We start from the raw sequence: 13,751 nt of genomic DNA, 5'->3' as shown, positions 1-13,751 counted from the left end.
TTTACAGAATTATCAGGTTTTCAGATCACCAAAGTGAAAATTTTCCTGATTGCCTCTTAAGCTCCATTTTAGAGTACAAATGAAGGAAGGGGCTATATAACATAAAAGAAAACACAATGCCAAGAACAGAACGGAGACAGTGAAGACCAGACAGAAGGGAAAAGGAAGGAGGGGAGACTTTGGCTGTAAAGTTAAGTATCAAGTCAAAAGAAAGGGGTCTAGTTACTGAATCAACCACATATGAAACACCTGCATGCTCTTTGTCTGGCTCCTACCCATAAGTTAAGGATAACACTGCTTAAGCTTAAGAGATGTGGAAAAACCACAACTTGTGATAGCTGGAAGTACAGTAACCATGGATTTCCATCAGTACATTATATGACCTTCTCACTAAAGAATATCTATTTCCTGTGGAGCTCATAAATGCCTCTTATTATTAAAGCCCACACTGTAAAGTTACGTAAGGATTAATAAGAAATCTTCTCTTTGAATAAAATGCTGGTTTAATTTTCAGTCATTAAGACCAACCTCCTGCATTGACAAATGGCTTTTCCTGCTCCAAACACCTGCATTTGTGCTGTCCCCAGTTCTAGTTATTAGCATAAATTGTTGCAATTGACTTAAATCCCATGAGCTTCATTGGTTGGTATATTCTGGGAAGGCATCAAATGCTTGTCTTTTTCAATCAAATTTCTGTGTATGAATTAAAGTTTTCGTGGCTCTGATCCCTCCTAATTAGAAGGATGTGGGAAGTCACAGAGAGAAACATGAGGCAGTCATGCAGAAAAGAAGTAGCCCTGCCACTGTTTACTCACACAGGGGGTTAATCCTGCCATCACCAATTTGGCAGACACATGACTGCCCCAAAGGAACGGATGGGGGGAAAAAATAAATATTGTGGATACCTCATTTCCATTAAGTCTGTCACTAATGGTTTGCTGACTTGCCTACCAACTTAAAGTGCAAGCAGAAGGAGCAACTCCGACGAAAGTAGTAAAAGGAGTATGATTTTCTGTTTTTCCACATTTTAAAAGGGATTTCCCAAATCATAAGCAATGTGAAAATAAGCCTTTTAAAGAGAGAGATTAATTTTCAATTAAAACACACTGAAGACAGATTTGGTTAGGGAAGAAAGCATTTATTTTCTATTTAATGTCTCAGTGCCTTTATAAGAGCAAAATTAGATAATTCTTTTGCTAGAAAAGCATCTTTCACTCCATAAAGAAATATTAATTTTCTCCCCTACTTGACAAAAGGCTTTTGGTACTGGTACAGTGGTTAAATTTATAGTACTATCTATATTCTTACAGTTTGCTAACCAAATGCATGCTCAGAAAATTACAATGGATTATACAGAGTGATAAATACCCTATCTATCTTCTCACACAGCAGGTCTGCTCTGTTCATATACTTAAAGCAGAGGTGAGCAAACTACGGCCCACGGGCCACATCTGGCCCCTGGGACCGTCCCGCCCAGCCCCTGAGCTCACGGCTCGGGAGGCTGTCCTCCCTCCCTTGCAGCCACACAGCTATGCGGCACAATGCTCTTCAATCTCTTTGGTCACTCGATTACAGACCTAAAAGTTGCAATTCTTCAACAAAAAAACTTCCAATTCAGCAGTCTCTTGTTGGAGTCTGTTTTTGAATTAATTTGCAAACTGAATACAGTTAATTTAGGTTTGAATAGAGACTGGGAGTAGATGGATCATTACACAAAGTAAAACTATTTCCCCATGTTTATCCCCCCCACCCCACTGTTCCTCAGACATTCTTGTCAACTGATTATCACTACAAAAGGTTTCCGCCGCCCCCTCCCCCCCACTCTCCTGCTGGTAATAGCTCACCTTAAGTGATCACTCTCCTTACAGTGTGTATGCTAACACCCATTGTTTCATGTTCTCTATGTACATAAATCTCCCCACTGTATTTTCCACTGAATGCATCCGATGAAGTGAGCTGCAGCTCACAAAAGCTTATGCTCAAATAAATTTGTTAATTTCTAAGGTGCCACAAGTAGTCCTTTTCTTTTTGCGAATACAGACTAACACGACTGCTACTCTGACTCCTACATCTGCAATTCCCTTTCTGATCCAGTTGTCCTCCCACTCCTGAAGGCCTATAAGTCCTAGTCTCACCTCAATGCTATCGAAGCAGAAACAAGTTTTAGGAAACCCTCACAATGCATATATTATTAACCAAAGTAATCACAGAGTCCTATTGTTGCTTGTCTCCCCTTTCCCTTCGCATCTCCTGCCCCCACAGCTCTTTGTCCAACTTCTCTTGACATGCAATATCTTAACCCCAATTGTAAGTTCTTCGGGATATTACAATCTATTTCTCTAAAATGCCACACACAATATCACTATATAAATAAATAACAATTAAATACAGGACCTTTTCTTGGAAACCCTTGTGACATGGTCGGTCCAGATGGCTATAGGAGAGTAACAGAAGGCAGATATATTAGCCCCAGGCTAAGTAGGTCCCTTTTCCCTCAGTAAGGTAACAGGGCAGGTTCCAGAACAATCAGGAACCTTCTGGAGACAATTAAGACAGGCTGATTAGAACACCTGCAGCCAATCAAGAAGCTGCTAGAATCAATAAGGCAGGCTAATCAGGGCACCTGGGTTTTAAAAAGGAGCTCACTTCAGTTTGTGGTGTGCGAGTGAGGAGCTGGGAGCAAGAGGCACTAGGAGATGAGAGTGAGAACGTGGACCGTTGGAGGACTGAGGTGCACAAGCATTATCCGACACCAGGAGGAAGGTCCTATGGTGAGGATAAACAAGGTGTTGGGAGGAGGCCATGGGGAAGTAGCTCAGGGAGTTGTAGCTGTGGCACAGCTGTTCCAGGAGGCACTCTAGACAGCTGCATTCCACAGGGCCCTGGGCTGGAACCCGGAGTAGAGGGCGGGCCCGGGTTCTCCCCAAATCCTCCCAACTCCTGGTCAGACACAGGAGGAGTCGACCTGGACTTTCTGTGAATTCAGAAAAACGGCCAAGTTGAGGGCTGCCGTGAAGCTCCAAGGCAAGCACATCCGCCAATAAGCGCAAGACCCACCAAGGTAGAGCAGGAACTTTGTCACACCCTTAATCTTGCAAGTTATCCCACAGAAATCAATGAAACAATTTACAGGCTCAAAAGAGAAGCCGAGAAAACTCTTTAAAAGTGAACTCCGCTTTCAAAGCCAAGAGTTGGCAAGCATAATTTTATCAGCAATTTCCTGAGATTAAAATGTTTCAGTTTCTGAGCAGACTGCTTTATTTCTTTAGAGTAGAGGCCCTCCCTCTGCTACTAACTCTTGGTATGTGTAACAATAACTGTATTCTAATTTCTAGAAGTACAATAGACTAAGTTGTCAGACCTTTTCTTACGTGGTTGATACATAAGAACAGGGGTGGGCAAACTTTTTGGCCTGAGGGCCACATCTGGGTATGGAAATTGTATGGTGAGCCATGAACGTTCACGAAATTGGGGGTTGGCGCGCGGGAAGGGGTGAGGGCTCCGGCTGGGGGTGTAGGCTCTGAGGTGGGGCCAGAAATAAGGAATTCAGGGTGTGGGAGGGGGCCCTGGGCTGGGCAGAGGGTTGGCGGGGGTGAGGGCTCTGGCTGGGGATGTGGGCTCTGGGATGGGGCTGGGGTGAGGGTTTCAGGGTGCAGGAGAGTGCTCTGGGTTGGAACTGAGGGGTTCAAAGGGCAGGAGGGGGATCAGGCCTGGGACAGGGGTGTGGGAGGGGGGTCAGAGGTTCAGGCTCTGGCTAGGTAGCTCTGTGCACTGCCCTGTCCGCAGGCAGCGCCCCTGCAGCTCCCATTGGCCGTGGTTCCCGGACAATGGGAGCTGCGGGGGTGGTGCTTGTGGCAGGGGCAGCGTGCGGAGCCCCCTGGCTGCCCCTATGCGTAGGGGCTGGAGTGGGGACATGCCGCTGATTCCAGGAGCCACGACACACACAGAGCAGGGCAAGCCCTCGACCCCACTCCCCGGCGGGTGCTCGAGGGCTGGATTAAAATGTCTGAAGGGCTGGATGCGGCCCCCGGGCCACAGTTTGCCCACCCCTACATAAGAAGTACATCTAGAAAAGGGGAAACTTATTATAAAACTGTAGAAGTTATAGGTGGAAAAGACCTACGTTATTTATGCCCCAAACTAGCAAAGCACTTAACAGAACTTCACAAGTTTAAAAATAAACACATGCTTAAATGTTTTTTTTTTTTTTGAAGTGGGGTTCATATTCATCTCCCTGCTCATTCAAATGCCTGCTATATCTAGAGTAAGAATTTTGCTAACTCCAAGATACATTGAAGCTTAGCAGCAGTACAGATTTGTGTAAACTGCAGATGAATAGCAGTTGGTGGTATTCAAGTACTGATAATACGCATGGCAAGAAGAGCTCCAAATGTCTTTGTCCACAGATGTCATGGTTAGTTTTGTCAGGATATGACCGGAAAAATATTCCAAAAGTCTTTGAGCAGAGGACACATGAAGCTCAGAGACAGGTAAGAAAAATTTAGAATTTTTGTCATCACACATTAGGCATTCTTTTTTTGTCTTGGCTCAGAAGAAAATACACACTGTAGTGGGTGTATTATATGGTGTGTGTGATTGTTCAAAAAACGAATTCTGCATTTCTTTGTATCTTCTTTACCTCATTTCACTTTTGAAAATCTATGTGCCAGTGTCCTTGTCACGTCTTCTTAAAACATTAAAAGAAAGAATGGTCAGTGAAATAAAATGAATACCTAGCATCCTGGCAGTGAAATAATTCCCTTCTCCCCCCGTACCTCCACCCCCAAGTATTTCTAGAATACACAGTATTAGAAATATAAATAATACCAGAGACAATATTCTGACGATAAAAGGCCTTCGCCAGGAAATGAACATAGGAAAATTAGCTGTAGAGAAAAGAACCTGAGAAGCAGGATACAATGGGAACAGTGAAAGGAGAAAACATGGGCAAGAAAAGGACAGTGTGAAAAACAGGGGAGTTTGGTAATATAGTAATGCTACATGCACATTTTAAATTTAAATTTCTCTCTTTCCTTCTCTTTTCCTTATAAAATGCAGATAAAGAGATTTGATAATTGCAATCTTCTTACTAATCTTCATTCCAACCATTCATTTCAAAACTTGACTTAAAAAAAAAAACTTTTAAAATCTGTTATCACCTCAAATGTGAAATTTCAAGAGCTGTCATGATTCAGTTAACGACTCCCTTCCCCCCTCCCACCCCCCCGAAACCCCAAACTAACCTGGACGGAGTGCCAGACTGCTCAGAGAGGGTGTAATCACATTGCCTCTGATAGCTGGACTACAGAGCATATAAAACCTTTAGTTAAAACCAGCAGGAGTTCGTGTTTTTGGAATGAAACATTGACCCGGTAGTCCAGACAGCCACAGCCAGCAATCTGAATGATTAACATGACATTTATGTAACCAAAGAATCAGCCTCCTTAATTTAAGTGACCCATTTGACTATAAAAGTTTCTCATGCATTTTCATGATGATTTTTAAATATTTTGGTTTTCTTCAAATGAAGGAAGAATGTTCTTGTAGTTAAAGGTAAATTCTAATCCCAGTTCTTCCATGAACATTTGGAGTGATTTTGGACAAGCCACTTAATTTTACAAAATACCTAAAATACAAATATTGAATTAAACAACAAAACAGATTTTTAAACGTCTAAGTAGGCACTTGTCAACACATTGTTCTCTGCTTGGCAGTTAACCTACATGTGGATGAAATTAAAAAAACACTGTCTTGTGTTTCAGAATAAAACCTTAAAAGTAATATTTTGAATGATGCAAAGTGCAGAGTCCCCTATACACCAGCTTTTTGTGTATACTTGTATAGGCACTGAAGGCCAAAGTGTTTCAGTGGAGATCTCAGGACAGGATGCTACTCTATCTGGGACCAATTCTGGTTGGTCTCTGGTCAAACTAGAGAGGTGTTCAATTAATAAAGGTAATTTAACATTGTAAAATGATTAGGGATACCTTTGGGTAGTTACTTACAAGGAAGGAGGTCTTTAAATACAGTACTATTTATTAGTTTTAATCCTTACTAAACTAATTATAAGCGATTCTGAACTGAAACCCCCTATACAAATTACCAAAGCCACACCCAAACCCCAACTGCACCCACACCAACTGGCCCTCCAGACCTTGCCTTCAGGCCCTTGTCCCGCAACCTCAGTTGGCTGAACACCATCTAGCCGATCTGTCTCTGAAACACACCCAGGAAACAATTGGTATTCACTCATGCTTCACACCATCCACATCTTTGCCCTGGTGTCCCACCCTGACACCAAGTGGCAGGACCAGTCTGTACTTCACTCTGGTTCTACTGCCCTCCTTGGATACTAGCTGATGGCTCCTTCATGGAATCATGAGCACAGGCATGTACCTGGCATGGTTCAAGAACTCCCCTGACACCTGTTCTTTCTGTGGCCAGAGGGAGATCCTGGCATACTTCTATGTAAGGTGTGTCAGATTGTAGACCCTCTTCTGGCTCCACTAGAATCTCTTACAGATATCCTGGCTGCACTGTCTCCCATACCTCCTTATCCTAGTACACCCCATCCATGGGCCCAGAAAGTCACGAGACCTCATAATCAACCTCCTCCTGGTGCTGGCCAAGTCAGCCATCCATCATAGTAAGAGAAGGAAGCTGAATGGGGCACGGGTGCTCTGTGACTGTGGCCTAATTCCTGTGCCTTATCTGCTCACATATCACAGAGTTCTTCTGAAGAGCATCCACTGACTCCTTAGACTCCTTTAAGGAGCAGTGGGAGCTGTCTGGCGTTCTCTGCTTCGTGCGTCCCCATCCCCCCCAATCCCTCATTATTACCCTCTGACCTCACGCCTGATCCTGTTTTTTTCATTTGTTGTCTGATGTAACCACCTGATGCCTGGGTCCAGTGGTTCCTCATTCTTAATTGAGGGGGAAGGCCTTTTGTTTTGGGTAGGCCTGTGCCTGCCCACCCTCAGTGCGTCAAACAGTACCCACACCAACTCTGAAAAAGTCTGAATCCAAACTTTGCAGGTTTACTACCCAGGCACTTCCTTAAAAAAATAACAGACACACAGATTAAGGACAAAACTTTGGAACCAATGCACACCGTAGTGAGCACACTCTAGTGAGCACCTAATCACTCACGTAGTCTCATTGGGTTTCCACAATATGGCCTTAAGAAAAAAATAAGAAAAATAAACAAACCAAAAATAATAGGTTGGGTTTATAAACAATAAATCCCGTTGAAAATGTGATCATTTTTGACTGAATTGCAAAATGAATAGATATATAAAAATAATTAGTCAAGCAATTTTTATAGGGCCTCACAAAATGTTAACTTGAAGTTTAAATTATATTTGTCTTAGATATAAGGCTTGAAAGCTAAACAAAGGATTGCAAACAGAAGGATAACACACTCCCCAAGACAGCAGTGGTACAGATTCAGAGAGTTAGTGGGGTTTGGGAAGTGGGTAGAGGTGAGACTAACCCACTCTGGGTCCTCTAACTGACTGGAGAAAGCCAGCAGGAGGGGAGATCTGCTGATGGCTATTCTCCAGCTTTACCTTTCACCTCTAACACAGGACAGGAACTTTTTAAACCCTGTCTTACAAAAAGGTCTAAAAGGAAGCGGAGAATTTGAGGAAATAGGGTTGAATCCAAGTGCTATTTTCTTTGATGCAATTTCAATAGACTCCCACAAGAAAGTCATAGAGCAACACCTGACACTGCATAAGTGTGTTATGCTGCATTGTCCAGATTCAATGTATGTACATATGATGCAATATCTCTCAATTCCCATATCTCATCCTCTCCCTCCTCATTCCACCCTTTTCTGGGTGATATCTTCAAAGTTCTTTGGTGGTGGTAGTGCAAGGGGTCTGTACACTCTGAGATCATGGTGCTTCGTTCCATGGTCTGGCTCACACACAAATATTAGCCAGTGCAGAGAGTTCTCCTGCGATTAGTACTGCGTTTGCTGGTGTAAGAGTGGAAAATGGCCCAGATGTCATTGAAGATGCCAAACCAGGCTGTTATGACCTATGGGCTGAGTGTCAACATTCTGTTGCCTTGCACTGAAACATGCTATATAGATACCCACACAGCTAGGTGCTCATGAATATATGGTGAGCAAATTTCACTCTCTCAATCAAATAATGAAAAGAACCTCTATGATAACACACTGCAATAATCCAGCCCTCATTACAAATTTTTAGTTGACAGAAAAGAATAAAGAGGAACCATGGAACATAATCAAATCTCCCCCCAATAAACAATAATTTACTTATATTTATACCAAATAGAGCAAAATGCAGCCAGAAAAACAAAGATAAAAATGTGATATCAAAATTATGTTCTGTACAAAGACTAAAATGTTAAGTAGAGCACCTGTTTGTGTGCAACAAAGGTCTTGTATGAAAGGGGGAAGGCACAGCAAAACAGTACACAGGCTTTTACAGCATGTGTTTTTGCAAGGACTATAATACATGTTTTTAATCTATGAAACATCTGGGACCAAGAAATCAATTTGTACCTTTTTTTTAAGAAGGAATAGTTTTAAAGTTTGTAATCCAGTTTCTGCAATATAAAACTGCACAAAACTAACAGCACAGGGCTTTAGGCTTTTCTTGGGAATATAAAATATGCAGAATCCTACCAGGCCATATTGCCATGGGCTGTGTTGTCAAGGTGACAGAGTAGCTCCAGGGTTTGAGTGTTGCTTGATGAATCATCAGGGGATTCATGACTGCCTGATTCCAATTCCTTCGGCATCCTCCAAACAGCCGCACATGTCATGACTTTACTGTCTGAAGCTAAGCAACAGAGGATAATGTCAACAGATCATTGTACAGGAGACATACTGTACACATGCATCAACATCTACGCAAATCTTTAAGCAATGCACATCTGCTGTTTAAAATATTTAAAATATTATATTAAGCTGAATTCAAAGAACATACCACACAGATAAAGGCGCAGACCTCAAGTCAGCAATCAGTTCACTGCAGAACTCATAATTAGCATACATTTAACCCACTTTTCCATGTTTTAAAGCCAAAATTCAGTTCTGATGAAAACAGATTTTCCAAGTCCCATTCCCCATATGTTCCTTTCAATTAATGTTAGAAATGAAAATGACCCCTTCTCAAGTGTATAGTTTGCACCTTAATGGTAATAATTTAGCCACAATTTTAAAATTTGTTCTTGTGGATTTGCTGGGTTATCCCCAGTTTGCATGTATGGCACTAAGTCACATCCTTTGCTGTGAAAGACTGTTTAGCAAAGAGAGTTCTCCTCTAAACATATATGCATTCAAATTCCTCCCTTTAATTCCAGCTGTAAAAACAGAATTTCCAAAAAAGACAAATACAGGATTTATTTTTATTTATTTTTAAAAAGCAGCAACATCTCTTGAAACCCCTTCATGTTTAAATTTGCCTTTTAAAAAAAAAGTGATGTTGCAAAATATAGGTGTATCTATGAGAACAGTCTATCAGCACTAAAGGGAAAAGAATGTTGTGGGACCCATCTTCATTCCTGCACCGTGTGTAGCAATTTGCAACAGTGCAAAGTGGGTGTAAGCATTACTAGATCAGAATGGCAACAATTTGCAACCACTTTGCACTGGTGCAAATTGCTATGCAACAGAAAATCTGGTCCAAGGTCAACAAGGGAATAGCACAGGGGTGGGCAAACTTTTTGGCCCAAAGGCCACATCTGGGAATACAAATTATATGGCAGGCCATGAATGCTCAGAAAATTGGGATTGGGGTGTGGGAGGGGGTGAAGGCTCTGGTTGGGGGTGTGAGATCCAGGGTGGGGCCAGAAATTAGGAGTTCAGGGTGAGGGAGGGGGCTCCAGGCTGGGGCAGAGGGATTCGGAGGATGGGAGGGGGATCAGGGCTGGGGCAAGGGATTGAGGTGCGGGAAGGGGTGCAAGCTCCAGCTGGGGATGCGGGCTCTGGGGTGGGACTAGGGATGAGAGGTTTGGGGTGCAGGAGGGTGCTCTGGGCTGGGATTGAGGGGTTTGGAGGGCGGGAGAGGGATCAGGGTTGGAGGAGGGGGTTGGCACGCTGGAGGGGGCCAGGTTGCAGGCTCCGGGCAGCACTTACCTCAAGCAGCTCCTGGAAACGGCAGCCATGTCCCCCCCATGTCCTATGCAGAGCCGCGGCCAGGCAGCTCTGCACACTGCCCTGTCTGCAGGCACTGCCTCTGTAGCTCCCATTGGCTGCAGTTCCCAGCCAATGGGAGCTGGGGGATGGCGCTTGGGGAGGGGGCAGCATGCAGAGCAAGAGCCAGAGCAGGGCCTTACCGCTGTTTCCGGGAGTGGCCCCAGACTCCACTCCCCAGCGGGAGCTCGAGGGCCAGATTAAAACAGCTGGTGAGCCAGATCCGGCCCACGGGCCACAGTTTGCCCACCCCGGAATAGCAGGTCAGTACAAGATACTGCTGCACACAAAAATCTTACCATTGATGGCAATAGTGAGGAGACCACTAATAGTAGGGGATTGGGTTGGGGCGGGCAGTTTGGGGAAGATAGAATCCCTATTAAAATGGTCTATATGAAAATCCAATGGGTAAGTAATGGTTAATTTAAAAAAAAAAAAACCATTTCCTTTTGAAGAGTCACTTTGTATTAGGAACAGAGATGAGGGACTTCCCTTTCTGAGTATATATGACTGGTTTTAGTCCGGAGCTATGAACTGAGGCGGTTCTGCTGACTTTGAGAATTGAGGGAAAGGAAACGGAAGCAACTGTACTACAAATCAGTATCTTGGACTAAGGTGTCAGCAACATGGATACAGAAACCAAACAGGTCCATATTACAAAGCAGTTTGACGCAAATATATACAAACTACTTTCCCAGGGACAGAAAGAGGGTAAGCATTTAATCCAAAATAATTATTAATAAATCCTAGTTATCAGTGAGATACAGGAAAAGTAACTAGATAAAAATTGAATGAAATTAGGAAAAACCAATGGAAGAAGATGACAATCACTTCAAAGGAGGAGGGCTGAAGGGGAGGCTTAACTTACTGTGCAGAGTTCAGAATTTGTTATCTGGTAAATGTATACACTAGGATGTGACAAGAACAGAGTCTGGAATTTGTACATGAATTTGGTCAAAGAGGTGATTTAGAATCATACGGTGTTGGACAATCCCCTTTCGTCTGTTGCTATGCAGACAGACCTGTACTAATTGTAGTGCATGCTGAGTGATTGATCAATATTTAAAACTCAGCAAGTACTATGCCAAATTCCCCACTTCAATTCAATGTAGGTACTGAACAAAAAAGAAAAAGCAACTCTATACTGTATTGATACTTTTCCTTACGAAAGGGTAAAGCATTGCACCTAACACACTACACACCTCCACCATACAAATAAGAACTACCTACTTAAGCTAAATTTACAGTAAGTTCTGTGAAGACATAATTTCTTGAGAATGCTATGTTTGTGTACTCCGTATCAGCGATGAGAAAGCATATGGTTTAAAAAAAAAAAAAAAAGCAAGCACTTGGAGGCTGTCCCACTAGCACCGAGAGATGCACAGAGAACCATGACAGGAGTAAGCAGCTCAGAAGAGGCCATGGCACATAGACTCTCCAGAGTCTTAACTAGGGTTAAGATCCATAGTGCCTTTGGGGAGAAAATGGCAAGTGGTTTTCAGCTAGATTCTTTTTGGAGAGTAGTGAGTTTGGTATAGTCTTTGGTAGAAACTTCATTTTCATACTGTTGGTGGTGGTGGTGGTTTGGTTTGGTTTGGTTTTTTTTCTGGCAAACTACCTATGACTAAGTTTGTCTAAAGGTAAAGATCATGATAAACTCCTCCTGCTCCCCATCAAAGGGTGAGGAAGATCCAGGACATCACCACTTTTTGCTTTAACAAATTTAAACCCTCTTTAACATCACTTCATTTCTTTGTCTGAGTCTGCTAGATGATCCACTATTATTATTTATATTTGTAGTGTAACCCACACACCTTCTGGGTGTGGCGTTCTGTCCCATCTAGTGGCACCAAGACCACTTAGAGCAGAGGTGGGCAAACTACGGCCTGCGGGACCTTCCTGCCTGGTCTTTGAGCTCTCAGCCGGGGAGGCTAGCCCCCAGCCCCTCCCCTGATGTCCCCCCGCCCCTGTGGCCTCAGCTCGCCATGCCACCAGCACTCTGGGCAGCGGGTCTGCGAGCACGTGCTGGGCAGCACGGCTGTGAGACCCGCCGGCCTGCCCTGGTGCCCTAGACTGCGTGGCGTTGCGACTGCCAGTCCTGGTGCTCTGAGAGGCATGGTAAGGGGGCGGGGAGCGGGGGGATTGGATAAGGGGCAGGGAGTCTCCGGGGGCAGTCAGGAGACATAGGGTGGTTGGATAGGTGTGGGAGTCCCGGGGGGCCTGTCAAGGGGGGGAGGTGTGGATGGGGTGGGGGCAGTCAGGGGACAGGGAAGGGTTGGATAGGGGGTGGAGTCCCAGGGAGGCAGTTAGGGGTGGGGGTTTCCAAGAGGGGGCAGTCAGGGGACAAGGAGCTGGTGGGGGGAGGGTTGGAAAGGTCAGGGGTTCTGAGGGCGGGAAGTGGGAGGGGGCGGATAGGGGGCAGGGGCCAGGCGGTTTTGGGAGACACAGCCTTCCCTACCCGGCTTTCCATACAGTTTCGGAATCCGATGTGGCCAAAATGTTTGTCCACCCCTGACTTAGAGTTAAATGAGTCTGCTCTACAGCCTTGACTAACAGGCAGTTGGCTTTTAGCTCATGCTGTAGAAGCTCATGCATTGAGCGCCAGTGGTCCCAGGTTCGATCACGCCTGCCAACAACCGGGGTCTGTCAGCGTTACAGTAGTACTCAAGTGTGCTAGGCACTAAACATACGCACAGAAAGGCTTCTCTCTCTGCCTGAAGAGCTAATAGTCTAAAAACAAAGACATTTTCCTGCAGTCATCTCCAGACTGCAATGGCTATAAGCGGAAATGAGTGTACCCTAAATGAGCTGGTTAACTGAGACAGTGCCCATATGCAGCTTTACACTATCTATTATTTACTGAAAAACATGGTGGAGAACAACTGCACTCTGATAATTTCCTGTTCCATGAAACCCAAAGTGGGGATGCTGGCTCTGGAACACAGGATTGTGATCCAAATTTTAACCCTCTGAAGTTAACCCAGACTCTGAACATGTGAGCAAGACTCCTCAGCCAAGCATCTAAGAAAGAGAATTCTCCTGACCACCTCAATGCACCCTCATTTTGTGCCTTATTTCCAGCTACAGCCAAACCCTGATGCTTTAGAAGATAGCAAACAAAACAAAACAAAAACAATACAAAGAAAAAACCCAGAATACACCTGGCCAATCGTAGAAAGGGAAAAATTCCTTCAAGAGCCCTGCAGACAACCAGCTTACACCCTGAAGCATGAGATTTTATTGTATGATTTTATTCGATTCATCTCAGCAAAGAAAGTATTTTAAGCTCTGGAAAATATATCTGGGATCTTAATTTTAACCTCGGAGTATTTCTGCAAATGTTGAGTCTAAGGAAGATAGTGTAACTTGTCAGTTGGAGCCCCGCTTAAGCTATTCTCATCAGTTTTGGATTTCACCAAGACAATACAAAAGCCAGCACATCACACAGATGCTTGGAAGAGTAAAGGAAAATAATTACTAATAGCAAAGAGAGCCACCTAAAGACTGGAGGGAGAATCTGAAGCGGGGCAAAGTTATCAAAAGCACCAAAGTAACTTAGGTGCTTTTAAAATTTTACCTG

At 44.0% G+C, this 13,751-nt stretch overlaps 1 protein-coding gene across 4 annotated transcripts in view; it reads right to left on the bottom strand.

The window, feature by feature from the left end:
* The window catches only part of EIPR1 (EARP complex and GARP complex interacting protein 1), a 167,500-nt gene that overhangs the window by 78,328 nt on the left and 75,421 nt on the right, over window positions 1-13,751 (bottom strand). For 2 of the 4 annotated variants that reach the window (XM_073336099.1, XM_073336098.1), the window contains one exon: window positions 8,660-8,816. The exons of 1 other annotated variant lie outside the window; for it this stretch is intronic. In XM_073336099.1, the coding sequence (XP_073192200.1) occupies window positions 8,660-8,816 (157 nt within the window). Of the gene's footprint in view, window positions 1-5,243; window positions 5,344-8,659; window positions 8,817-13,751 lie in introns of those variants that run through there. One more of the 4 variants, XM_073336100.1, reaches the window with a different exon arrangement.

This window comes from Lepidochelys kempii, chromosome 3, assembly GCF_965140265.1.
Source record: "Lepidochelys kempii isolate rLepKem1 chromosome 3, rLepKem1.hap2, whole genome shotgun sequence".
In the NCBI taxonomy this organism is placed as follows: domain Eukaryota; kingdom Metazoa; phylum Chordata; order Testudines; family Cheloniidae; genus Lepidochelys; species Lepidochelys kempii.
This window is presented reverse-complemented; position numbering and strand designations above follow the sequence as displayed.